The sequence below is a fragment of the Trichomycterus rosablanca genome, chromosome 20 (assembly GCF_030014385.1).
Source record: "Trichomycterus rosablanca isolate fTriRos1 chromosome 20, fTriRos1.hap1, whole genome shotgun sequence".
In the NCBI taxonomy this organism is placed as follows: Eukaryota; Metazoa; Chordata; class Actinopteri; order Siluriformes; family Trichomycteridae; genus Trichomycterus; species Trichomycterus rosablanca.
The window spans coordinates 24,490,865-24,518,640 of record NC_086007.1 but is presented as its reverse complement, the minus strand read 5'-3'; the positions used below and the strand labels follow the sequence as shown (position 1 = coordinate 24,518,640).

Genomic DNA, 27,776 nt, shown 5'->3' with positions numbered 1-27,776 from the left:
GAACAAAAAAAACAACCGGGATAAAGTAACAAGATAATTATCTCAAAAACATGTATGCCAGCAACTGAAGGATTTATTAAAAAAAAACAAAAAAAAAAACATTGGAATTACTAGACCCAGGTTTAACCCAAATGAGAATTGAACATTTATGAACCATTCTAGCTGCTGATGTTGCACCGGTTACCAGAATTATGACAGTGTTTTAATAAACCTTTTGTACTTTAAATGCATTAGACCACACTTTGAGTTATTAATGCAGAAATCCTTGTCATTCTAAAGTATCAAAATGTTTATCTTGCAACCGTATGTAGATCCAACAGCATTTGCATAAGAAAAAAACTATGTTGCAAACAAAAATCAATAATCAGAAAATAATAAATCACTTAAAATAGTTACAGTAAAATGGAATTACATAACAAAGGTAGATGTTCATGTTACCATCGCTTTATCCTGGTCAGGGGTGCACAGCAGTAACACACCCTGTACAGGACACCAGCTCATCTCAGGGCCACCAAACCTAGTCAGTCAAATGTGTGTGTGCATGTGCATATATGTTTGTGATTGGGTGTGTATAAATTGCCACAGACGTGCTTCAAAGTCTTGAGGAGTGGTTGTTGTTATAGCTGAAAAGATCACACAGAAATCACTCTGTTATTACCATGTGTTTTTGAAATGCCATGTCAAACTAGCTCATGATCAAGTGTCCAAATATGTTTGCGCACACACACGCACACACAAATATATTACCACCAAGACAAAATAAAGCACACATGAATATTCAAGCAATATGCTTTAATAACAAAACAATAATTTGATATTAGCTGGAATGTTATACTTCTTTCATTGCATATTAAAATAATTCCTCAAAGAAGTATTGTTCACCAAGTACTGCTGAAAATAGAAAATGATATTGGTGAGAAAATATGTACCACTCAGGAAAAAAACAATATTGGAGGAGGACTTCTAATGTTTTGATGTTTCCAAACTTAAAACAAAAATGGAGAGAATAAACATAAGCTTGTTGCTACTACAAAAGCTAAATATACAACTGCTGCTGAACTTAAAACTTAGCCTTTGGAAAAACCAAACCATCACAACCAAAGCAAGTGCTGAGAACGTTTAGTCCTGACAAACTAATTTCATATTCAGATACATCCAGTTAACACACTGCTAAACAAGAGCAATTTAAGAGCGTTTCAGCAGATACGAGCCTTCAGTCTAAGGTTGTTGTTTTTTTCAAGAATTTTAGAGTCCGCAGTAATTACGGTGTTGATTAGTGTTCTCCTTCAGGCATGTAGACTCTGACTGTCATATACAACCAACAACAACAAAAAATACTATAAATGGGGTGTTAAGTATCTGCTATAACAGGCTGAAGCCCGTGCAGATTGATGGTACTCACTGAAAACATATCTTCAACCAGATCTCATACCTTATGATTCCACAAATTTAATCTTGTGTAAATCTAAAAATCAGGGTTTCTAAAACCCAAAATTAATTTATAAAGTGTCCTTATTAACACATACTATTGTGAAATTATAGTAGTGTGTGTAGGAACTTCAGCTTTTCTTCATGCACTAGTTTTATATACTCATACTTATCCTAAATTTAAGGCTTGCTTTATGCACCACCAGACCAAATGTATAAACTGTTCCAGACCACAGTTTGAGTCTCTCTCTGAACCAGAACTGCCCAAATCTCCACCAACTTTTGCAGCGATAGTTACATACAGATGTTTAAATCAGTGTTAGTGGTATAGTGGTGAACTCCACTGCTTAGTCTGTGCATGAGCATTTTAAGGAAGATACAATGCCCCGGGTACTGATCTGTAAATGAATTCTGACACATATTAAGCAAAAAGGAATTAAACACAAATAACTTTAAAAAAGCTTTTAAATTAATCATTGTTTATGTAAGCATGCTGTAAATATGCAATGAACCGATTCAATTCACAATGGCAACCCTAAGATCCATTAACAACCAAGGACTTGATGACGAGACCACACAGTGCACAGGCACTCAAATTTAAATCTCATAGAAAATCTTTGGTGGGATTTAAAGAAAGAAGTTGCAGAATGAAATTCAAAAAACCTCAGTGAGCATGAAGCTTTTCAGGAGAAGAACAAGCACATAGCCATACACTTATAAGAGGTTATCAAGTCAAAATGATGTTCCACCAAGTACTGAGGCTGGTGGTTGAATATTAGTGCACATGGACATTTGTCAACAGAACTGGATGGTTTTCATTTGAACTCAAAATTATGTTTTAATAAATAATCTTCCTCTGTTTTCTGAGATGTCTTATTGTACATTTTCATTTAATTCTACACACATCACCATAATACCATTTAAGTTAAAGGGCCAATCGTGTCTGTGTTGACGCCCAGACAGTCGATACAGAGCTGAAATACAGACTGCTGTACTACCTGACTGCCAACTAGCCATCTAGAATGTACTTCTACTTCATTATGATTCAGTGTCAATAAATTAAAAATATGTTTTTGTGTACACAGCCTTTTCGTTTGGAAGTTAAGAGAATGATGAAATAAATGTCGACATGAATTATCATATAGCTGTGAGCATACCGGGAACAGTGCACTGGTTACCAGCTGGATTCTGTTTTTTAATACCAACAGGAATGAGTGCATCCATGTTTAGAAGTGTAAAAACTGCCATCCTCATTGTAGAACAAAAGTGTTGGGTAATAAAAAGCATTAGCTCTATACAGATCAGTAACGGCCCTGGCACAGATGCCTTTAGAGCTGAAAACATTACTGGTCTGCTCAATTAACTGTCAGTATAATGTAAAAATGCATGAGTGTGATTGCAAACTAGAAAACATATGGAACTGTGAAAGGGTCTGGTTCCTACTATTATTTAATTAAAGCATTATGAAGCCTCCTAAAGGTCCAGTCAGATTCACAATCATTAGTAATACAGGCTGTGAATTTCCGAGTGGCTTTAAAATTAAAACCAAAAGCTCCAAGTTGAACTGAATTCATAGAAGACGTGGTTCGTTTTACTTTTAGATTCATTCTGTATAAACATATATATTTTGTGCCATACAAACATAAATACACCAATACTGCACCCCTTCGATGAGGCTTGGACAGTCTGGTGTACTGTATCCAAACTGTTACGCGGGTAGGCAGGCAGGCTAGAAAAATAATTCGCTCAAAAGTCTTTAGAGTATCTCATACTTGTCGACAACAAAGGAAGTCTCAGTGGAGAATTTGACTGGACTGTCCCCGTCTACGTAGGTCACTTTGGCCACCTGTAGGAACAGAAAAATAAAGAGTTGTTAATCATATTTGCTGTTAATTTTATTATAAATACAGTAGTACCTTGAAACTCAACATCAATCAGTGTCTCCAATTAACCTAACTGCATGTTTTTGGACTGTGGGAGGAAACCGGAGCTCCCAGAGGAAACCCACGCAGACATGGGGAGAACTCCACACAGAAAGGACCCGGACCGCCCCACGGGGGGATCGAACCCAGGACCTTCTTGCTGTGAGGTGACAGTGCTACCCACCAAGCCACTGTGCCACCCTTAAAGCAACTATTAAGATACACTCAATATGAGTAAGCAGTAATCTTCACATTAAAACAGTCTAATTATTTGCGTGGTGTAATGGTAAGCAGCCTGAGTTCCGGGGATTCGAATCCTGGGCTGAGCTCAAATACAGAGGGCACATGGAATTATGGGAACCAGGCATTTAAAACCTGTGCCAAACCAGGTATGTGGACCTGAATGATTCACTATAGTGACCCATAAATACGGAAGCAGCCAAAAAACAACATGTGGACACGACTCTACTAAATAAAATCTTGACTAACCTGAATGTCGCAATAGTTGCGTTTCGACACAAACGAGACGTTCACGGGGAAGAAGTCGTTAGGTCTTCCAGCTATGCTGAACTCTAGACTTCCACTCTTGTTCTTCTCATCAATGACAGGTAGGCACCATTCCAGGATGTTTTTCCTGCTGTCGTGGCGATACTCCCCATCGAGATCTCCGACCACTGGGGCGCCCACTCCGGACCTGGTTTGTGATTTGTTATTAGAAAAAAAACTGCATGGAACACAAATTCACTTTTTCATTCATTAGAAGTACTACAACGAGGACTTACGGAACTGGGATGGTAATGACCACTTCATTAAGTTCGAGGCCATCGACCTGCAGCTCATATTCAATGTTGACATCACAGCTGTTACCGCTTTCTGAGGGCCAGCAGTTTACTACAGGTAAAAAAAAATTAGGAAGCATTAGCTTAAGAACTCAGTTTGACCTCATCCAGCGTTTCTAAGACGCTATTGGTCACAGACAGCCAAGGTACAGTTTTAAAGCTTGAGCATATCAGCCAAAACACCATTTACTCATGTAAATATTATAAATGTTGCAAAATATGATTATTCAATAAGTCTTGACAGTAAAATAAAAATATATAAAATTAAATAAGTAAATAGTTTTGGGCGCAAAGGTGGCACAGAGGTCTAGCACACTATAGCATCACTGAAGCGTGTTAAAACTGGTGAGTTCAAATCTCAGACAACTGGCCAGGTTTAGGGAAGGGACACCTGTTTGGAAGGGGGGGGTTGTCACATGGAGCATAGTGTGACTCTCTGTACGCAATGTGTTGTGTCAAAAAAAAGACACAATAAATGGGGGAAAAAGTTTTAACTATAAATTATACATTATTACAACTATTTCCATTTTCCATATTTCTTTTTTGAGAATTTCACTTTTCAATCATATTGCGATGCAGATTACATGATTTGTTAAAAAATTTGCTATAAAATTTGACAATATGAAGCTTTAAAATGCTACAAAAACACAAAATATTGTTTAGCACACACAGTATATAAATGGAGAAACTTACTGGTTAAAGGAATGAGAGACTCGTCCGTGGTCTGCAGCCTCCACTTTAGCACACCTACGTCACTGTCCAGGGGGAAAGATTTGTCTGGGTTCTTTAGGCCGATCAAGTTCTCCACGGTGAATAGTTTCTTATCTACATTAGGATGGGTCTGAAAAATGACACAGTGAGAATTTCATTACATTAAGGTGAAGGGTGAGCCGGTCTGAAATGAGATAAAACCACTTGCTCCGGTACTGAAATGAACACAGGACTAACAAGTTCAGAAGTTTCTAATGCTGATCCGCCCTATTGATAACCTACTGATACTGCTGTTGCTTAAATACAATAAGCAATACTTTTGATAGACCTCGCTTTGCTTCCCTAAACTGCTGCCAAGTTGAAAGCATATAATTCGCTTTATATAATTCATTTATTACACCTGTTAGCAATTGTAGTGGCTGAAACACATTAATTAAAAAGGATTGATTGTTTTTTTCCACTCTTTAGAAGTACATTACTTAGACTAGTGGCTCACTATTTACTAAATCAGGGTCACGTAGTATTGAAAAAGCTGGTATTGTGGGTCACACAGGAATAACAGGCCTAACGTAAAGAACTACAGGCTGCACCTTAATGTCACATAGTTAAGGTCGCAAGTTGAGAGCCCTGCTTTATACCAGCCAAATTAAGAACATCGGAATTTCAAATCACCTGCATCTGCGCTCCTTTCTTATCGTTGTTGTTGATGTGCAACCTGATACGTCCGTTTTTGTCATCTGCTACTCTTAACACCACAACGCCTAAGATCTCCATGTTCTGTAGTCCACTGTCCCGTCCACAGGTTAGGGATATCTTCTCCTCAATCTTCAGATGTACACTAGGCCATGAGAAGGAAAAGTGAGCTTCACATTATCAAAACAGCTACAGTCGAGACACCAATGGTCTTAAGGATGTTATACCATATTTTCTGAACGTTTAAGCCTTTTTTAGAATATGAAACATACCTTTCAGTGTTCACTGGAGGCTGAAGGACTTTAGAGACCTCTGATGGTTTCCGTCCTGCACTGGGTGTGATGATATTTTCTCCCTCTGACTTCAGTTTGTCTACAAAATTATCAATCTCCTTTCCTTTGGCACCCAGCTTCAGTGCTTTACCTGAACCACTCGGCCTGGAGACAAAAAATTACATCATTTAGTTTCATATGGAACAGTGTTGAGTTCATTTTATTATCATGAACTGGTTTATCCTCAGGGTGGCAGCAGGTCCGATTCCACCAGAAAGGCAAACAGTGCAAGGCAGAAATACCTGGACATAGCCACCCACGACTGTGTAGATGTCCGGCCGGTCGATAGCTTATGAATTCATAGTAATGAATCAAGCCATATTTTGTGTTCTAGATGTACACTTAGCAGACATACCTAACTGGCGCGGGAGCTGGTCGCGGCTTCTCTGGTTCCACCATTGAGTCTGTGATGATGGTTGCTGGGCTGACGCCACTCATTCCAGAACTTCCGAAACCTCCGAAGCCTGGTGCTTTTTTGCCGGTGCGTTCAGCGTCCCGTCTCGCCTGCTGCAGCTCTTTGGCCTTTCTTCTCATCTCTGCATTTGCTTCTTGAATTTGGGTCTGGTTGAGGGAAATGGAAAAAAAATATTTAATAATAATTTATATCATCATTAAACTGATTTGTTTACAATAAAAGTCAGATAGGGCATTCAAGTGGCATAGTGGTCTAATGCGCTAGACCCGCCCTGCTGAGATCTTGAGCTCTGGATTTCCAAGGTGATGCCATTCACCTGCTCGGGTGTCTAACAGTTGGCTGTGCCTGAGGGAGGAAGCTCAACTGGGCTTATTTGCTTATTAAGGTTATAATTATTAAGCAATAGAGAACAAGAAAGATTCTATTACAAACACAAACTGAAGACAAGGGCTTGACCAAAGCTCACAATCAACAACAAATGTCCTACACTGTCCACTCCAACTTTTATTCATGATTAAACTGTCTGCCAAAACTGGGAAAATCTTCACATTTACTAAACCACCAGGACATGGAGTTAAGATGAACGCGGTGAACTAAACATGCTATTATCAGATATAACCTTACCTCTCTGACTGCACGGAAAACTTTCTCCTCGTGCGAATCCATTTCAGTGAAAGTTCGAATCTGGGCCAGATTGACATTCTCCCTGTAGCCCAGTGCGACAATCTCATCAAAAGCAAAAATTAGATCAAAACAATGTTCCGAAATCTCACTCTCCTCCAGCACACGGCAGTATTCTGGAATCTGAAAACACACACAAACATACCTGCCATTACTGTCTGTTACATTTCCAATGATCAATGTGTGAAGTAAACCATAGATGAGCTCATACCACACGGGAGAAGAGCCGCAGGGTCTCCAAATCCTCCAAAATGTTACTGTTTTTGGTTGTGACCAGAACCATGTAGAGCTTATCTAAGGGCTGATAGACGTATCGCACACTGTCAGTCTCTACAAAGGTGTGCTGCTTTCCTGTGCCCATCAGTTTGGGAAATGCAGCCAAGAGACCCTCAATGCGGGTACGTGTCATCTCGACGAACTGCCTTGACACTATGGCTTTCCCTGACTTGGTGCACACTGCAGCTGCCAAGAGCACCTACAAAAGAATTGAGAAAAAACATCCAAAATGCATCGTTATTAAAGACCACAAAATGCAACACGCTGTAAACACAACTCACGCAAGGCTCTGGAGTTCCTCCACTAACGCCAAGTTCACACTACATGACTTTCGGAGCTGTCGGATCGCTGTACAGTTCACACTACACAACCGGATCTCTTGCAATCGGGGGTCTTTTAAGTCGTTGTGGATCAGCGATAGGGGGTCACTTGTGAACTTGGGATAAACCTACTGAAACGCAGATGACACTGTTCACAGTCAAGCCAGCTTGGCATACCCACTGAATTGAGTTCAACTGCTGATTTCAAAGCAGAAGTTTCTTTATTACACCACCCATGGTCATGCCAAGTTTGTTTAACTGTGAAGAGCGACATCGATCCATCCAGCAGCTTGTATTTTTTGTGCCTGAAGGACAAGCCATATTTATATGGACACAGAGAAGTTGCCACAAAAATAAATGACACTATTGAAGTTTGTATATCATCAAATGAATATCAGTTTAGTGTCATGCCCAAATAAACATATAAATAAACTCAAAATCCTGAATGTTATTTTAAACAAATCACTTATTAAGAGAAAATAAGGCACTTAAAGAAATCACTGCAATCCCAAAGCTAGTATGAGACATATGTTCCTTTCTTACAAGCGTATATAAACTTTTAATTTTAACTTAAACAGTATTTAACCTTAACATATGCTAATTGTAACAAGCTAAGTCTGCTACTTAATAAAAATTAATAAATAAATAAAACACAAATGCTGTTAGTACTGAAAGTGGATAGCTAACACGATTAGCTAATGATTAATTCAGCGTTCCTGTCATTAGCAAATATAAAGCTAGGTTAGCCAGATAGCTAGTTAGCTAGCTAACTGTGTTTCGCTTTATAAACAATATAAAACGTACCATTTTCGCGCCGTCTCAAAGTGCTTAATTCCCCAGCTGAAATTATTTTCAATATTAAGAAAACAATACGCAATAAATGATTAGAAATGTGTTGTTAAAGTGTTAGAAAGACCATAAAGCAGCAGAGCAGCCGAGCAGAGCCACGTCTCCAACCGGAAACACTTACAGACTAGCTCACTGTGCCAGAGACCTGAACCATAGCGCCCAGTCTGCACCGTGTGGAGAAGAGAGCTTAACTACATTAATAATTAAATAATAAATTATTCGTACATTCACTCATTCATTCATTTATTATCACTGTATCCTGACCAGGGTCGCTGTGGGTCAAAAGCCTAACTATCCCTAATGGAAATAGATCCTGCACTGTGTCAGTTTATCATCACTGACTCACTTACTCATTACTTTTTGATTACTGATTATTATTTATTTATTTATTAGGATTTTAACGTCATGTTTACACACTTATATTCATGACAGAAACGAAAGGTAGTTATTTACTACACAAGATTTGTCAGTGTGTGGCTCGGTGGGTAGCACTGTCACCTCACAGCGAGAAGGTCCTGGGTTCGATCCCCAGGCGCGGCGGTCCGGGTCCTTTCTGTGCAAACACGGTCTCCCCGTGTCCACGTGGGTTTCCTACAGGAGCCCACAGTCCAAAAACTTTCAGTCAGGTTAATTGGAGACACTGAATTGCCCTATGGGTGTGTGTCTGCCCTGTGATGGACTGGTGCTCCATCCAGGGTGTCACTGTGTGCCTTGCGCCCACTGAAAAGCTGGGATAGGCTCCAGCACCCCCCTACAACCCTGATTGTATAAGTGGTTAAGAAAGTGAGTGAGTGAGTGAAGATTCGTCAGTTCACAAGCTTTATATTAAACACAGTCATGGACAATTTTGTATCTCCAGTTCACCTCACTTTAACGTCTTTGGACTGTAGAAGAAAACCGGAGCTCCCAGAGAAAAACCCACACAGACACAGGGAGAACATGCAAACTGCACACATTAATGAATAGATAAATAAATGAATACATAAATTCATTCATTACCACTGTATCCTAATCAGGATTACAGTGGGTCAAAATTCTATCCCAAACACAATGGGAATAGATCCTGCACAACGTGTCAGTTTATTATCACTCATTCACTCATTACTCATTATTAGGGGAGGGCGGATCAATCCAAACACATGTAGCAGTGAGTGAGAGAATAGGGCTGAGAGAGAGGAGCACTGTGTGGGGATATTTTACAACAGTAAATGAAAAAAATGAAATAAAAAAGAATTTAAGTTACTTTAAGGTGGCACGGTGGCTCGGTGGGTAGCACCTGTCGCCTCACAGCAAAAAGGTCCTGGGTCCGATTCCAGATGGAGCGCTCTGCTTTCTTTTCTGTGTGGAGTTTGCATGTTCTCCCCATGTCTGCGTGGGTTTCCTCCAGGAGCTCCGGTTTCCTCCCATAGTGCAGGTGAGGTGAATTCTAGACACAAAATTGTCCATGACTGTGTTTGGCATTGAACTTGTGAACTGATAAATCTTGTGTAAGCAGTAACTACCTGTCCTGTCATGAATGTAACCAAAGTGTAAAACATGACGTTAACATCCTAATAAATAAATGTGCACTTTATTTTTTTTGTAAGCCAGACAAGTGCAGTGAAAGGGGGAAATGGAGTTCTGTTATTATGTAATTGTATATGATTGTATGAAAAACCCCTAAAATGAATTTAAGTTAATTAATAATTTTGTGTATTTTGTTTATTTTACAAAAAGCCAGAAAAGTGCAATGACAGGGATAAATTATGTTTGGTTATTATATAATTGATTCTGAACAAAAACCTCAGACTTAGTTCAATAAAGTAATCAAATAACTTTTTATTTTCCAAAAAGCTTTGAACATGATTAACTAATTAACACAAATCACATTTAGTGGTCATAGCATATTGATGATACATTTACCTCATAAATTGTGTTAAAAAGAAAGTAAATAAACTGCTTTTATATGTAAAAAGTATCTGTATTGGAATCTGTGATACTGGCCCTGTATTTTCTTGGTATCGGATCGCTACCAAACTTTGCAGTATCACACACCACTACTCATTATTACTAACTGCTCTTTTCTGGGCAAGGTTACAATGGCTCCAGTGCAACACACTCAATCATTATTTCTTAATTTTCACCAGACATTAAAAGCAAACACGATTCTAGTGAGTGCAGGTGTAAAGTGTGTGGAAAATGAAAATGTCGCTATCACACAGACAAAAAGCTGAAAAGAAGGACAGACGGAAGAATGTGTTTCTCATCGCAATGCCGCTATCAAGTTGGTTTTGGTTTACAGCTGGTTTTGGTTAGGCTTGTGCCCCTGCTTCACCCCAAATTTATGCTCTGATCCTTAAGCTCCAACTAAGCATCCACCCACCGTACCTCATCCAACAATAAGGTAAAGCGTTTGTGTGCCTCTTTACCACTTCTGGCCTTTTCACTTGCATCAATGAAAAGCGACTGCCCTACACTATGGATCAATCATACACAGAGCCATTGATTACTCTCAGGTATTTGAATACTGCTGATGTGCCTCTGCTTACAATCATGAAATGTTTTTGTCAGATTCCACTGGAGTGGTTTTGCCTGAAGCCTTCTGTCCTTTGGCTAAAACTCTTGGAGATAACTTTATTCCATCTAAAAAAGAGCTGGGGCTGGTAGCAAGCACAGCCATCCCACACATTGCTTTGATCTGAGTTTTACCGCACCTAATTTTTAAATGTAAGGATCTGAAATGGCTGAAATATTCCACTTGTCTCCCAGGTTACCATGGAAACAAACCTGAAAATGTATGATGTGCTTTGAATAAAGTGAGCTAAGAAAGGATAACAATCCACTCGCCTTGTGCATAGAGGAAAACATTTAATATTCATTATTCACCCTCAGTAGCTGCTTCATTCTTTTTGGGGTTGTAACGTGCCTGGCTTTGTCCAAAACCAGATGCAGGGCAAGGATACACCAGTCCGTGAGCAGTATATTAGATACACCTATCTGGTACATGCATTTATTGATTATTTAAAAAACTACCCCTACCATATGAACTTTGTGGATTTACAATTTACTGACTGTTGCCCATCTGTTGCTTTGTACAATTTGTCACTTCCCTGGTATTTCATTTATTAGATGTTTAAAGTGAAGGACCATTCTAAGCACCACACTGGTCCTGATGCTGTAATAACATGGTAGTGGGTGTTATACTTGTGTAAGTGTAGAAGGTGCAGCAGTCTGATTGGGATTTTTAAACACCCCAGTGTCAATGCTGGTAAGAGAATAGTGCTCCAACTAGGGATGTCCATCATAAATTGGTTAATCGTTAACCAACGCTGTTGGGTAAAAATGACTTTGCTTTATCAGAATCAGAATCAGAATATCTTTATTGTCATTATACCAGGTATAACAAAATTAAGGTGCAATACTCTCTAGTGTTATAAGCAATACATTTAAAGAAAAACTAGAATTTACAAAATACCAAAATTTGCATTTACAAAATTAACAGAATTTACAATAACAATAATGACAATAACACAATAACATTAACACACAAAAATAGACTTTCTGTCAGTAACAAGCTGGTGGAAAATTGCACATTACCCTTTGTAAACATTGTAAAATTGCCCAAAAATTGCACATTACCTTTGTAATTTAAATTGCACATTACCCTTTGTAATTTAACTTGCACATTACCCTTTGTAAACATTGTCCGAAATTTGCGCAGTTTGTAAACATTGTCCAAAAATTAACAGTCCCATTGTTAGTAAAATTGCACAGTCCCATGTGTTTAAAATCACCTTATATAGAAATATTTAAGGTTCGTACTGCGGTGGGGTAAAAGCTATTTTTGAGCCGGTTTGTCCTTGTCCTGATAGTCCTATACCATTTGCCTAACGGTAATAACTCAAACAGATGGTGGCCGGGGTGAGATTTGTCCATTACAATTTTGTTGGCTCTTTGAAGGCAACGAGACCTGTGTAGGTCCTCCAGGGTGGGTAGAGAGCACCCGATGATTTTCTCTGCAGACCTCACAATCCTCTGTAGTTCTTTTTTGTGTGCTGCAGTGCTACTGGAGAACCACACACAGAGGCCGTGAGTGAGGACGCTCTCTATGGAAGAACGGTAGAAGGACACCAGCAGTCTCTGATATATGTTATTTCTTCTGAGTGTCCTCAGAAAGTAGAGTCTCTGCTGTGCCTTCTTTATTAGTTCTGTGATGTTCACACCGCAGGTTAGGTTCTCCTCGATGTGAATACCCAAGAAGCGAAAGTATGTGACCCTTTCTACACAGTCCCCATTGATGGTTTTGGGTTGAATGACGTTCTTCACCTTCCTAAAATCAATGACCAGTTCCTTTATCTTTGCCAATCCTGGTCATTGCATCTTGGACGGTTGCAGCAGGTCCGGTTCCACCGAGACACACTGGGTGCAAGCCAAGAATACTCTGGGCAGGGTGCCAATCCATTGCAGTAATAAATGTTATGCTGTCATAGTCCAGTGACTCATTTTCCAAAAAACAGAGCTGAAGAACCGTCAGGTGTAGCTGAACCACCTGAATATTTAGGAGTAATGGCCACATACTTTTTTGGCCATTATGTGTATATATGTATTCAGATTTCCAAGTTTTATTTCCAGAACTGACTGTATATGTGCTGTGATTGACCCCCTTCCCTTGGTAGAGCTGCTTGGTGTGTGAGGGAGGGGTGAGAAGGAGGAGATGCTGGCAGAGGGGGAGGTGGCAAAGGGGGGAGGGTAATCGCACCAAAGCTGAGCAGTCTGGGCTCAGACAGGAACAACAGAGTGAGATGAACAAGGAGGGTCAGAGTATCTATAGGGGCATTTTTTAGGAATAATATCAGAGAACCTCATACATACAGAATAGAAAAAGGAACAAATCAGGTGATGAACATGCCTGGAGAAAGATGCTGAATTTAGCAGCCAGAGGAAATGCCATACATCATGTTCCTCTATTCTTTCTAGTTATGGCTCAGAATTGAACCAGGATGACCTCAGACTTGGTTTGGGACATATACAGACGGTAAACAGGATTTGGACTTCAGGAGGATTTAGTAATGGTCCTGGTGACTGGGCTGTCCTATTTTGGAGAATTTACTGAATAAGCAAAGAAGTGGATTTGCACTGGCTCAAAGGGATTTTGGAATATTTGGTGACAGGGGGCTTGTTCCCATCACCGCTTGACTGGAACGAAGTGCTCTGTGCAGAGTGCAGACGGCTTTTGTTGTTACAGACGTTCCCACCCTTTTAACTGGGGTTGCTTCTATTTGCTATGCTTCTTTCCCACTGATCCATCATACAGCAAGCCTTGGGGAGGAAAAGCATGGGAGGTTAGGAGCAGCTACCAGAATGGGAGCCAAACCTATGAAATGGTATGAACAAAATTCCACACTTCCAATCTTGCTCTTGCAGTCTATGCTCCAGTCGAGACACAATTTATATTATGTAATGTCCATTATTCATCTGGTTATGTTATTTGTACTGTCATCTATTCACATTGTGATGCTGACATTGTTTAATATGCATGGTTGGGTGTTAAAAGTGTTTAAATATTTATTCTTGACGTAGCTGCTTTCATCTTTTTTTACTCCAGAGACAAGGGTGCTGAAGCAGAATAACTGCCTGGCAACCATAAACTAGAATCTGCAGTGACCAGTGCTGTCCATCTGTTCTGACTGGATAACATTAAAATGCTAAATTTTGTATAAACAACATCGGCATATAAAAATACTTCATTGATATGCAGTAGCCATGATGGAGATAGCATGTATGTGGACAAAAGTATGTTGACATCCGACCATTAGTCTGATATAAATCCAATTTTAAAACCATGGGCACTAATATGGGCACTAAGTTGCTTCTCCACCCTTCTTTGCACCTATGACAGCCTTCACTCTTCTGGGAAGGCTTTCTACAAACTTTTGAACCGTATCATGTGCAGTCAAAGGAGCATTTGTGAGGTGAAGCACTAACGCTGGACAAAAAGGCTCAGCTCGCAATCAACACTCGAATTCACTCATCCCAAAATTAATCAATAGGGCTGATGTCAGAGCTCTGTACAGGTCACTGGAGTCCCTTACCCCAAACTTGACAAACCGTGCCTTAATAGACATCCCGTCATGCACAGTGGCACAACCAGGCTGAAACAGGAAAGGTCATCCCACAAACTGTTTCCACAAACTCTTAATTAATGCATCATTTACAGATATGTACTGCAATTAGTTAAAATCAACACGACAAGTAGAACCGTTTGTGTTATTTGACGATAGAGACTCTGGTTGTCTATTATTATAACTCGTCTACTTCCATGTCAGTCTATGAAGCATCGTTTCTTAGCAACAGTGAAAAGAACGGAGGACTCACAGCAATACAATAAAGTCCACAATGATTTAAAATAAGTCTCATATCAGAAGAATCATTTTCAAAGTGTACAGATTCTCATATGCAAAATAAAATTAAAAAAAATGTCATGGTGGACAAATGGCATCCAGTGTGCTAGCTAACCACCACTGAGACCTGGGTTCGAGTCTCGGCAGTGACTACTTCCTGCTGCAACATCGATACCTAGTGTTTGGTCAAGATGTCGACACATGGAGGGAGAGGAATGCTAAGAGCAGAGTGTAGGAACTATGGGTCATCACAAAATGCACCCAACCTGAATTACCAATCCAGATGTCTTATGTTTTATGACCATCTATGACCACCACCACAGTCCTGTCATAAAGATATGGGTACTAGCATTCTAAAAGAATCTACAACTGAGTCACTTTGGAAAAGGAATAATATCTAAAAGACATAATTATAATGCCTTATAATATCATTCGTCATTTGTATGATACCAGCATATTTCATTGTTATATCCAATTTCTCTGTGTCTTTCAAATGTCCAGGAAATCCAACACGTATGGTCCTAAATACATGCCAACTAATTTAAAACAGGTTTTATAAACATACGCCATGCCACATTGTATTGATGCATTTTTAATATTGCCCGTATAAGAAGTGTCAAAGAGAGGAGGTGGAATTCCACCCATGACACCCCTGGACACTCCTTGACCAATCAGCAATCTGCTGGTATTGGACTTACATCTGCCTGGATGAGCAGTATAGGCACGACCGGCCGATAGCACTGGTTGGATTAGAAACCCAGATCTCAGCGGTATTGGACTGGGAAAAACAGAAAACCAAAAAGCAATACAAACCGGAACTCCATTATAGCTACACCCTTTTATATAAACAAAATAAATGAAATCTTATTAAAAAGGCAAGCATGGGACCTTATTCACTCTGAAATAGTGGTATTTACATAGCAATGTCTAGAGTACTTTACTTTCCCTCTAGCTGACTTTTTCAGTTCATGACATTCCTCGGGATCATTTTACACCATGTTTTTAAGATGCTTTATGAGGTTTTGCATTTCAGGACTTTTGAAACTTTTTGGGTGCACATTCCTACCACATGACATAGCCAATCATGTCAGTATAGATCCGAACTGCCAATTGATGTTGAGATACAAAGCCTGGATCTCAGAGATCGTAAGCTAGAGTATTTTACTGCTGCACCCCATGAGTGGCCATGGAGTTCCTCTAAACCAAACTCATCATATCATCATACCAAACTTATATGTGCACAGGGCCATAGTAGTCATCATGGAACAAGAAAGACATTTCCCACTCATTGCTCCAAATGTAAAAGTATACAGTTTAATTTATGTATATTGATGTTTTAACCAGTTAGCAATGAGTGTAGCTAAAATGCATGAACTTAATAATGAAAGGTGTAACTATAATTATGGCTGTTTTTCTCTCTGCTCTCCTAAACCACCTCCACAGCCTCAGCTCCTCCAGCCCTACACACACCCCCAAAGAGGAGTACATCACTGGTCAGTCTGAAGAACAGAAAGAGATTGTGAGCAACCACACAGAGCAGCCGCAGAGCCTTAAAGGTAACGGTAATATCTGAACACCATAAATCACATTCATCCTGTCGCTCATGCTTCACGCCATGTTAACATGCTCTTGTTCCAGAAGATGTCATGAAATTCTCAAGCAATGAGCCCACCCCTGGTCCAGAGCTTGTCAGGATGGGGGATGGCAGCTCCTGGGAGGAGCATCTGTACGCCCAGCAGGAGCAGCTAGAGAAGGAGATGCAAGAGACCAGGAAAATGGTATCAAGACTTCAGGTGAGCTGTGCAGTCAGGTGCTGTAAGCATAATTGCAAGTTTAAATCATCACATTTGTCACTTATTGGGTGCACACCAAATCTGTCAGTGCAAAGCAGGAACAAAGCCAGGATAGGGTGCCAATTCACCGCAAGCCAGGACACACACACACACGTTTTGTGAGGTAGAAAATATAGGAAAAAACATGCAAAACTCCTCACACACAGCTGAAGGCAAGTATCAAATACAGGTTTCAAGAACCCTTATTTTGTCAGACCAGCCACCAACATTTTACCTAGATTTGTGTTTTGGAACAAACATAACCGATCAAGCTTAGCAAACATCAAGCTCAGCCATGCCCATAATTTGTCTAAAAAAACCTTCCAAACACTAGAATAATCTATAACGCCCATATTCATATCCCAGTGGTGTTGTTGCCTGGTCAGACATCTACACAGACATGATGGGCTATGTCTAAGGGGAGGGGATGGATTAAGTCCTGCGATGGATTGGCGTCCAGTCCAGGATATTCCTATCTTGAGACTAGTGTTGTAGGTATAGGGGCTTCATCTTCAGCTCCAGTAGCAAGGCGTGACCCGCCCTCACTTACTCTCTTTATTTGTTTTTATCTTTCAGGCTCTGCTGCTCCAGGGCTCACTGCCTGAAGATGACCAGACCTCAGCAGCACCTCTGTTTGGAGACAGTGCGGTCAGTGGAGATCAACAGCTGGTAATTCACATTCAGAATAACATTCTTACACGCTACTACAGCGCTATGAAAAAGTCATTGTCCTCTTTCAGATTGCCTCTGTAATTGCACGTCACAGTCACAGTGAATGACTTCAGGGTATAAATGCACTTGTTTACGTCCACCCACTGTCCTTCATTGTGCAGATAATAATCCGCAGTCGCCTGGATCAGAGCATGGAGGAATCCTTGGATCTAAAGGTGGGTGTAAATGTAGAGTCTGAGAGTTCAGTAGCCAATAAATGACTGAACGTTGTATTTAGAAATGCAATACACATCTTTCAGAGAGAGCTGCTGAGGTACAAACAGGAAGCACGCAACCTTCAGGCAGTTAAGGTAAGCTTAAATTAAATTATTTACATTATGCTACTGTCAGGAACACCAAATCAGTAAGTAATGGTAAGAAACACTTTTGTTTCACAAATCCTTTCCAAAAATTCCCATGAGATTTCGGTCCATTTGAACATGATTGGTAAAATATGTAACCAGAGTATGAGGACTTTTTAACCACAGGGAAATACAAATCTATCAATGTATTGAAAGCAAGCCAAACATTCATGTTTCTACCACAGGAGGCCTTGCAATACCGCATGTCAGTGCAGGAGGATTCAGTACTGCAGCTCAAACAGGAACTGCTCCGATCCAGCATGGACAAGGACGAGCTGGAAGGACAAAATGTACGTAGGAAATGTAAACCCTAAATCATCTTCATATACAGCAAAAGAAAACAAGCATGTCAACAGTTTTGTTTTTGTTTTTTTATATACGCTTGGTGTGTATATTTACATCAATTCTATGCACAGAAATGTATATGCAATGTTTTAAACAAAAGCATAAACAAATCCTATCAAACTGATAGGGGGAAAGATGTATTAGGGTTCACAGCAATGGATTTGGTCTGGATACCAGATCTGGCATAGTTTTTTATGCCAGATGCCCTTCCTGACACAACCTTCCTAATTTTATCCGGGCTTGGGACCAGAACTAAGTGCGTACTGACAAGTGTACTTGTCAGTAAGACAGAGGTCATTAGTTACTTTTAAAGAGTTGCTGGATGACCTGAAAGCAGCAGCAACTTGAGCATGATTTACATAAAGGAATAAGCAATTATCACCTACCTTTGTTTGTAGGCAGTGATAACTTAGTACTGGACTCATGATTGGGTACCTGAGCAAGGCACTTAACCCTAGACTGCTTGCTTTGTATTTGGTCACAAGTGTAAACTGATTTGATGTCTGAAAAATGTCTGCTAAATGCCATAAATAGCTATTTTATTTTGTTTGGAGTGAAAAGGATTATGCGAATGATCTCAAACACACAATCTACATAGTAAGGTGGGAGAATCATGTCATGGAGCTGCATTTCTGAAAATGATAATAGGGAACTATACACCACTGAATGTAAAATGAATGCAGCCACAGCAGTATTTCCTCTTCACTATAAATCATTAATACACAACATTATGTTTCAGGCTGAACTGCAAAGAAAGCTGAATGATCGAGACAGATTGTTGAGTGAGCACAAGGTAAACTCATTCCATTTATTTTCTTTTTCATTTCAGTGCACAGTTATGTCTGATAACAACTGAGTGTTATAACAACTTTTGTTATAGAAAGATCTGGCACAAAAAGACAGACAGCTTCAGCAACAGCAAGCTAAAGTGGAGGAGTCAGTGTGCAAATTAACTGAGAGCAGTCATCACAGGGTGAAGTATAAAGCTAACAAAAAAAAAAATCAGTATCACTTTTACACACACACACACACGCACACAGAGTTGTATGTATATTTATACCCTATACAATATTTTTGACATATTACGCTAGCCTACTACAGTTTCTACATACAGACATGATTGGCTATATATGAGGGGATTGGTTAAGGCTGATTGCCATCTTGTCTGGGGCATGTTACCGTATTGTGCCCAGTGATTCTTGGGAAAGCAGACCCACTGCGACCCTGACCAGTATAAAACAGTGGTAAAAAGTGAGTCTATTAGTGAGTGGAACATATTGTCACTGATGTTTGCTAGTAATGCACTCAAATATGCCCCAGTGAATATGATCCTTTACTATCTTGTGCTGAGTAACATGTTTTGACAAACATACATAATAACATAATAACATCTTTCCCGTAACATTTCCATTTATTTGATTTAAAAGACATAAAAATTGCAGGATAAGGCATGTACAGTTATGTTTGTGTAGGTCACTGGAGTTAAAACAGTTAAACGTTTGCCACAAAGGTGGAAGCATATAATTTATCTTACATTACTGATTCATACATCCTTTGGCAATGGTTGTGGCTAAAACACTTGGACTGAATAATTATAAAGGTTATCCACATAATACTGGCCATATAGTGAAAATTTGGAGCATTCCTTACATTTTCCTTTATTCTGTTGCCTAGTTGTCTAGTTGTGAGAACAATGGCTACAGCCACATGACAGACACGTCTTCTCTATTCTCACACAGAATGGTGAGTCATAATGTATTGTTTTTCTATTTTTACTGCATGTGTGTGTTGTTTTTTGCTGCTATACGGTATAAGAGTGTAATTTTTTCTCCTGGTATATGTTTGTTTATGTGTAAGAGTGATGAGCTGCAGCTGGTGCGAGATGCTCTGCGCAGTCTGAGGAACAGCTTCAGTGGTCACGACCCTCAGCATCACACACTAGACACTCTGGAGCAGGGAGTATCCAGCCTGATAGACCGCCTTCATACCAGCGACTCTAAGAAGAGGCAGGATAAAAAGGCAAACACATTGTTCTATTTCAATCAAACACTCCACCTGATTTACTGTTGGTACTAAAGTTCCATATTGCCCACACAGGACACAACCAAATCTCCATGCCGAAGAGCCACTCACACTGACCGGGAATCATGGCCACCTAGTTCAAGTAAGTCCATCCTGACTAAACTACACTAGAATTTACAAATGCATCATGTCCAGTGACTAGTTATCTTTACTGGCTTTTCCAGAGATGCCGCACTCTCACAGCAGCCCCGTGATCAGCGCAGCCACCTCAACCAAAGTACTTTACTTCACAGATCGCTCCCTCACGCCCTTCCTCATTCACATCCCTAAAAGGTATCAGAGGTCCATAAAAGATTCTCAGTACTCATGTGATAAATGTTGTGCATTATCCTGAATGACGTGTTTCTTCTCAGACTGGGGGAGGTCACACTTCAGGATTTTAAGGCCGCAGTGGGAAGACACAACAATTTCAGATATCGTTTCAAGTCTCTGGATCCTGAGTTTGGAACAGTGAAGGAGGAGGTGAGGAGTTTTAGCAAATTAAAGATTTTAGTCAAAAGTCAGTTTTGCATTAGATGTACAGAAAATATTTATAGAATCTTAGATTATGAGGTTCTGAAGTAAACTTGACTACAGTATTACATCTCCCAGTCACTTTGGTTGCAGGACAAACCAAAAACAGCAGAAACAACAGTTAAACAGTGAACAATAACCAATGTTACAAATACACAAAAAGGAAGCAGTAATTTAGCTCATCACTTAATGGGTATTAAACAACAAAAACAAATGGTTGGGCGCTCAGGTGACACAGCTAAGCGCCTACACGAACAACGATTGGCTGTTGTGTAAGGGTAGTGTCGGAGGGGATTCCTCATAACTGATGCAGTTATGACCTCTTCTGGCTGATTGATGGCGCCTGCACAGAGACGGGGGATAATGGGATCAGGGTGTGTCTCTCCATACACAAAAATGTGGAGGTCAATATCAGTAGAGAGGAAGCATAATGCAATCAGGGTAATTGGATACGACTAGATTGGGAGGAAAATGGGGGAAATGCAAAAAAAACAAAAAAAAACAAAGGTTGAATACATGTTTCCTCTCCATACAATCTTCTACACAATACAAAGCTTAATGAAAAAAAATCAATCATGTGGAACATTTTGACTTTTTACTGGGAAGCAGGAGGAAGCCAGCTATGTAAAGTACATTTAAATAGTATTTTTCTTTGTGCTTTCAGGTTTTCCGGGATGATGCGATTATACCGGGATGGGAAGGGAAGATTGTTGCCTGGGTGGAAGAAGATGCAAATGAGAGCAGGTAACTTAAACCAGAAGATCAGTTTTATTGATCTGGGACTGTAATCAACCCTGAATGTTCGTTTTGTACATGTGTATACCTCAGCACTTCACAGTTTTGTAGAATCGTCCTATTTTCTGTGACAAGTGATTCTAAGAACCGTTTACAACAAAAATCATTCCTGACATTGCTGTAACTGTACTGGTACTGTGACGTATACATTTTATAAAGCAGCTTTATAAAGTCTCTGGAAAAAAAAGCTTTGTTATGAAGTTCATACGCTGACTTTGATAATACAATCAACACCAGAATGCCACCCTTGGTGAAAATGGGTAAACGTGTCACTTTCACAGTGAAAATATGAGCATAATCTAAGCTTTATCTAATGTCAATCCATTCATATAGTTGACAACATAACAGCACTGAGTCTTCTCCTATAATGATGATAATGATTTTATTGGACAATTAAGAGCAAGAAATTGGACAAGGAAGCAGCACTTCTCAATACAGACTCTCTCATGTAAAACTTACCTCACAGATTTTTAAAGAGGTTTAGTTTAGAGAACTGGGTTGGTGATGGAAAAATATTCTGTACTAATCAAACCATTTTTGTTCCAATTAGGACATTCATTTTATATCACCGTCCTCCTCGGAAATCCAGCAACATTATCCTAGTTCTAGTAACTTAAAAGACTGATTTTCATTTCAAATCTTCAGGTACCTCAAGGAGTCCTTGATGCCATGTTTCCTTAAAAAGTTACCTTTACAGATCACAAATCTATAAAAAAAAAAAAACACTTATTTAGCCATATAACTCGATTCCAATCAAAGTTCCAGCAGTCTCTAGCAAATTCCAGGCATTCATATTGTTGTTTAAATAAAATAAGTTTTTTGGCATACCTACAGTTTCTTGACATGATTATAGTGTCAAATTTGGAAAGCTGGTGACCCAAACATGTATTATTATTTTTTTATTACTTATTACTGGCAGAACAGTGGATTTGGACATTCCGGTGTCTGATTTATGAAGTCTCATTTGTCTCATTTTATTTAGGTACTTTTAATCCTGCCCAGAGGCCAAATTAGTTTTTTTAATGTCTATTGTTTTGGAACGCTCGAGTATTTTTATCCAAATTTGTTAAGTCACTCTATTCTGAACACTATTCAAAATAAATCATGAACTGTATACAAAAACTTTATTTCTGTATTCTGAATATGCACCAACTCTGAGTATTAGTGGCCTGGCTACTGGTAAATGCACACATCTCTCTTCATGATATGTGTTTTAAGTCAGAGCTCACAGTGCCATGCAAGAGTAATTTACTGAGCCGTTTGTTACAGAAAAAAACTATTTACACATTTGTCATTATGTGTTATTTAACTTGCTGCAGAAGCTGCAAAACATGGGACCACTTGATTAAAACATGGTATTACTTTAATATGTGAATGTTTTTTGACAATACCTCACTTTCCTCTAATGTGCATGCCTGTTTGGTGTATGTATCTGTGCTGAGACCAACTGTGTGAAATATCTGTCCACTGTTTTAATAAAAGATGCATTCCATGTACATCTTACGCTCAAGTAGACTTTCCTTCTTGTGGATGCACTTGCTGAATGTCCAGTACAGATGCCGTAACAGTCAGTGTGTGTTTCTTCTTGTTGAATGTTGCGTGGCATGTCTCCTCACTGACTGGCTCAGGGAACTGAAGGTGAAGATGATACGTATCCTCTACCTCCAGCAGTACATCATCCTAAACGTATATAAAACCTTTCCATCAGTGACATATAATAAAAAATGTCTGTCTATCTGTCTGTCTGTCTATCTGTCTGTCTGTCTATCTATCTATCTATCTATCTATCTATCTATCTATCTATCTATCTATCTATCTATCTATCTAATATATTAAATTTAAATATAATAATCATCAAGTTAAAGCAATTAAATGCAGGCTTGTGTGACATTCCAAAACCTTTACTTGCTCCTTCTTTAGTTCACATCAAACATTTTCTGTTCCCATATTTTTAGGGGTCTCCACAGTGGATCAGTCTGGTCCGCATACCTGATTTGGCACAGTTCTTACACAGAATGCCCTTTCTGACACAACCCTCCATATTTTATCTGGGCTTGGGACACGTTCAATAGTCCTCTGAATTTAGTTATTTTTACTTCCCAATAGATCTTGCACCCTCCCCAGGTGTAAAAAGTTGGCAAGTTCTTCCTTTTTAACTAAAAGGCCACGACTGTGTCTGGACTAGACACTAGGAGTCACTGATGCAGAGGCAGGACGTTGTCTCAGCTTAGACCCTGTAGTGACCCAACATGTTACTAGTAAATGTTCTTTTTTCCATTAATATGTCAATCATCTCCATGTTCTTGGATCATTTTCGCTGTTGGATCGCAGTATGTCTGCACTTGAACCTAAGCTTTCCCCCAGTTGATAAAGTGGGACAAACCTGGCTGATGCTCAGCTGGCACTGAGAGACAGAGTTCACTCCGGGCAGCTGTACGTGCAGCTTCAGCCTCCTGGCTGAATCATTGCTGTGTGAGTTCACTGTCAGTCGGTGTTTAGGCTGCTGGGGTTGAACTGTCTCTGTGCTGGAGAGAACCTCAATCAAAGCAGGCCTGGCCGTGGGTTGCTCCTGCCCTACATTTAGCTGAATGTTGGGGTCCTCTGTCGTTTCTTCCATTCGTAGAGAGCAGATCTGCTGAAGAAGTGATGAAGCTGTGGAAAATTCACAGAAATATTACACTGCACAAGCCCAGTGGTGATGGTGCTTAAAAACAAAGGGTAAAGTATTCAAATACAAATACATTAAACAGCAAATTTTAACTAAGCAAAAAAAGTGGTTTAGTGTATTTTCACCTCTAGGTGGAGCAACTGAGTTGTCAAAGTATTTTCTAAATATAAGCTCATAGAGCAATTTCACACAGCTGATATTTTTATATTTCATATCACTTTTTATTTTCATTTTGTTCTCCATCATTCATTTAATTTTAACACAGCTTTATCCTGGTTAGGGTCGCAGTGGGTCTGGCCACCCCGGAACTGTAATTGGTTCCTTACCAGGTTCAGATTGCTGATTAAGGTTGCTGGGTTTGTTGAGCCCTGGTGACATTAGCCTGCGTTTAACATCCTGTATGCTTCCCTTCAGTTTGGTTTTAATCACAGTGAAGTGTTGGGATAGGCTCAGTTTGTGCTGCTGCTGGACAAAGTTATGAACCAGATGGTATATCTGCTCCATCTCATGTCGGTCCTTCTCTGCTCTCTGAAGAACATCAGGGTTGAAAGCCACCTCCACCACATGGTAATTTTCTGCATAACAAAAATGAGCCAAACATTTATTCATCACGGTGGCAGTAGGTTGGGAGACACCAGGAAACACTGAATGCAGGGTGGGGATACACCTTGTTAAAGGTGCCAAGCCAAAGCAGGACATAACATACTCACTGATACCTTTTTGCTCAGCAACCATCTCTAGTCTTCCACCACACACAGGTACAGGTTTATTTGGAGAAGTGGGTGTAGGCACTCGCTTCCAACCACAAATGTTTACATACAGAATCCCTTCTTCTGGTTTCTGTAAAGTATCAAACAAAATAGAACAAACACCTTAAGCAATGTTGTCATAAAGTAAAGAAGAAGGCCAACATGAGTTATCATTTCAAAAGAAACTCCATGCCAAGTGATTAGGGAAACCTAACTTGTACTTCTTAAAAAAATCAGATTCACCTTTTTTATTGGTAAATAGATACAATATAAATACTAACTATAGCCAATGTGTTTCTGGTTGATTAGCTGTATTAGGAAACCACAGAGGTAGCTATAGAGCTGTTCACAAAATACTGTACCAGAAGTGTGGAACATCCAGATTTCTTCCTAAGCTTTGCAGAGCATTGGCGTCTTTATATTAGTCTTACTGGGCCATTCCTTTATTATGATGAGATTAAAGTGTCCTGAGTCTGTCGTTGTGGAGGAAAGAAACTCAATTTGAATTGTATGAGCCAGTTTATCACTCCTGAAGGCAGAGCTCAGAGTTAAAGAAACATCTGAAGCATTCAAATGGTAAGTCTATTTCTAAAACATTTACTCTTAACACTTGGCTTTTTTAAGCCCAGTTTTAAATTTGCTTTTCAAAACCAAAACATCGGGTCTATTATTCTAGCCTAACACCGCCGAGTTCCAGGTTTGAATTTCAGCAGTGCTGTCGACTGGCCGGGTGTCTATACAGACACGATTGGGATCTTAGGAAGGCAGGGTATGGCTGAAGCCCTGCAATAGGCTATCCTGCCTCGCACCCAGTGTTTCCCAGGGAACCAGGCCTGCCGCAACCCTGACCAGGATAAAATGCCATAATAAATATATTTAATTACAATTCCCAGATGCAAAATCTTTCGAGGTTGTCCTTACAGGGCAGTGATAGCTCAGTGGTTAAGGTACTGGACTAGTAATCAAAAGGTTGCCGGTTCAAACCCCACCACCGTCAAGTTGCCACTGTTGGGTCCCTGAGCAAGGCCCTTAACCCTCAATTGCTCAAAATTGTGTAAGTCGCTTTGGATAAAAGCGTCTGCTAAATGCCGAAAATGTAAATGAAAATGTAAAATCTATTAACCTTGTGGGTTTTGTTAAATAATGGACACATTAACAGGAGCCAAGACAGAATCTAAGCACTGAAAGTCTTCCCCTAAAACCCCCTGGAGGGGCGGCACTGTGGCTCGGTGGGTAGCACTATCGCCTCACAGCAAGAAGGTCCTGGGTTCGATCCCCAGGTGGAGCGGTCTGGGTCCTTTCTGTGTGGAGTTTGCATGTTCTCCCCGTGTCTGCGTGGGTTTCCTCCGGGTGCTCTGGTTCCTTCCACAGTCCAAATACGTGCAAGTGAGGTGAACTGGAGATAAAAAATTGTCCATGACTGTGTTCGATATAACCTTGTGAACTGATGAATCTTGTGTAATGAGTAACTACCGTTTCTGTCATGAATTTAACCAATGTGTAAAACATGACGTTAAAATCCTAATAAATAAATAATAAATAAACCCACCTGGACCTGGGACCCCATTAAACATGAGCTAATTCGAGCAACAGCTTCTGTAATGTGCAGAACTTCATGACCCTTGAATGATGGCTCTGTGTGGAACACTGTGAGTTACCTGGACGTTAGCCCGGATGCAGGTGTGCGGCTGAGGCGGTGAAAAGTACTCCTCTCTGTCTCTCATCTGGCGCTCGATAAAACCTTTGTACGCCCCTGGGTCATTTTGAGCCAGATCATCCAGAATGGACCAAAAATTGTTCACTTGCTCCATGGCAGCACTCTGAGATGAAGGGCTCTCCATTTTTCAGCTAAGCAGGATAGCTCGAGTTTATTTTAGTTAAACTAATGTCAGATATTAAACTCAAAGCGTTCAAACAAACTTGCGGTGCACCGGGTTAACTCAACCCGTGTTCGTCGCAAAATCTTTTATAAAAGTAAGCAAAGCTAACAAAAGTTTATTAGAGGTTTAGAGCCATATTTCCACGTCCTTTCGGGCTACTGTTTTTGCTTCAGTATCCACCTGTTGCCGTGGATACTGAAGTATTGCGAATGGCCGTATCCCAATTGGCTCCTTGTTTTCTAAGTAGTGCACTATGTAGGGTATGAATGACTGGCAGACACGCACTGATGTTGAACACTAAATGCCACATAGGAAGCGATTTGAGATTCAACCAGCGACACTTAATATCCAAGAGATGGCGCTGAAGTCCTTGTGCTGAAACTGTATCCTGTAAACAGTCTGACAATTATACTTGTACCTTTTCCATTAATAAAGAATTGATGCTTACTGGATGTCTTTGTTTTCCCCACCAATATGGTTAAACTCTAGAGACTGTTGTGCTTAGAATCCCAGGATATAAGCCGTTTCTGACATAGTCACACCAGCTATGCTGGGTTAGGGTTAGGGCATGAACAGAAGCTCTTTAACTGTTTCTGTATTAAGTGTTCTGCTGAATGGCTGATAATAATAATCTGAAACTGTATCAAGAACATGCAAAAGATTGACTGGCTATTCTTTCTTTCTTTCTTTCTTTCTTTCTTTCTTTCTTTCTTTCTTTCTTTATTAGGATTTTAACGTCATGTTTTACACACTCTGGTTACATCCATAACAGGAGCGGTAGTTATTCGTTACACAAGGCTCATCAGTTCACAAGTTTAACGTCAAACACAGTCACGGACAATTTTGTATCTCCAATTCACCTCACCTGCACGTCTTTGGACTGTGGGTGGAAACCGGAGCACCCGGAGGAAACCCAGGGAGAACATGCAAACTCCACACAGAAAGGACCCGGACCGCTCCACCTTGGGATCGAACCCAGGACGTTCTTGCTGT

At 39.9% G+C, this 27,776-nt stretch overlaps 3 protein-coding genes across 5 annotated transcripts; 1 reads left to right on the top strand and 2 right to left on the bottom strand.

The window, feature by feature from the left end:
* Positions 1 to 2,859: 2,859 nt before the first annotated feature.
* Positions 2,860 to 8,575, bottom strand: arcn1b (archain 1b). 2 transcript variants are annotated; one of them, XM_063016685.1, is made up of 10 exons: positions 8,422 to 8,575; positions 7,233 to 7,496; positions 6,965 to 7,144; positions 6,281 to 6,486; positions 5,866 to 6,030; positions 5,573 to 5,738; positions 4,883 to 5,030; positions 4,133 to 4,241; positions 3,840 to 4,044; positions 2,860 to 3,274 (listed from the first exon to the last, which is right to left on the bottom strand). In XM_063016685.1, exons 1-10 carry the CDS (start codon positions 8,422 to 8,424, stop codon positions 3,185 to 3,187), a joined length of 1,536 nt encoding a protein of 511 aa, XP_062872755.1. In that variant the 5' UTR covers positions 8,425 to 8,575; the 3' UTR covers positions 2,860 to 3,184. The 2 variants fall into 2 exon arrangements, with proteins under 2 accessions (XP_062872755.1, XP_062872756.1); XM_063016686.1 differs by lacking the exon at positions 8,422 to 8,575 and adding an exon at positions 7,579 to 7,582.
* Positions 8,576 to 13,649: 5,074 nt separating this feature from the next.
* On the top strand, positions 13,650 to 22,883 carry dixdc1a (DIX domain containing 1a). Of its 2 annotated transcripts, XM_063017072.1 has the most exons (15): positions 13,650 to 13,829; positions 16,290 to 16,402; positions 16,488 to 16,639; positions 17,255 to 17,347; positions 17,512 to 17,565; positions 17,650 to 17,700; positions 17,937 to 18,041; positions 18,836 to 18,889; positions 18,977 to 19,069; positions 19,771 to 19,839; positions 19,954 to 20,115; positions 20,194 to 20,260; positions 20,343 to 20,451; positions 20,532 to 20,640; positions 21,356 to 21,439. In XM_063017072.1, the coding sequence occupies exons 1-15, from the start codon at positions 13,807 to 13,809 to the stop codon at positions 21,437 to 21,439; spliced, it is 1,338 nt and encodes a 445-aa protein (XP_062873142.1). In that variant the 5' UTR covers positions 13,650 to 13,806. The 2 variants fall into 2 exon arrangements, with proteins under 2 accessions (XP_062873142.1, XP_062873141.1); XM_063017071.1 differs by lacking the exons at positions 13,650 to 13,829; positions 16,290 to 16,402 and adding an exon at positions 22,806 to 22,883 and having other exon boundaries at positions 16,521 to 16,639; positions 21,356 to 21,435.
* Positions 22,832 to 26,951, bottom strand: pih1d2 (PIH1 domain containing 2). Its single transcript, XM_063017073.1, has 5 exons — positions 26,562 to 26,951; positions 24,871 to 24,994; positions 24,481 to 24,729; positions 23,870 to 24,138; positions 22,832 to 23,166 (listed from the first exon to the last, which is right to left on the bottom strand). Exons 1-5 carry the CDS (start codon positions 26,742 to 26,744, stop codon positions 22,993 to 22,995), a joined length of 999 nt encoding a protein of 332 aa, XP_062873143.1. The 5' UTR covers positions 26,745 to 26,951; the 3' UTR covers positions 22,832 to 22,992.
* Between the last annotated feature and the right edge of the window lie 825 nt (positions 26,952 to 27,776).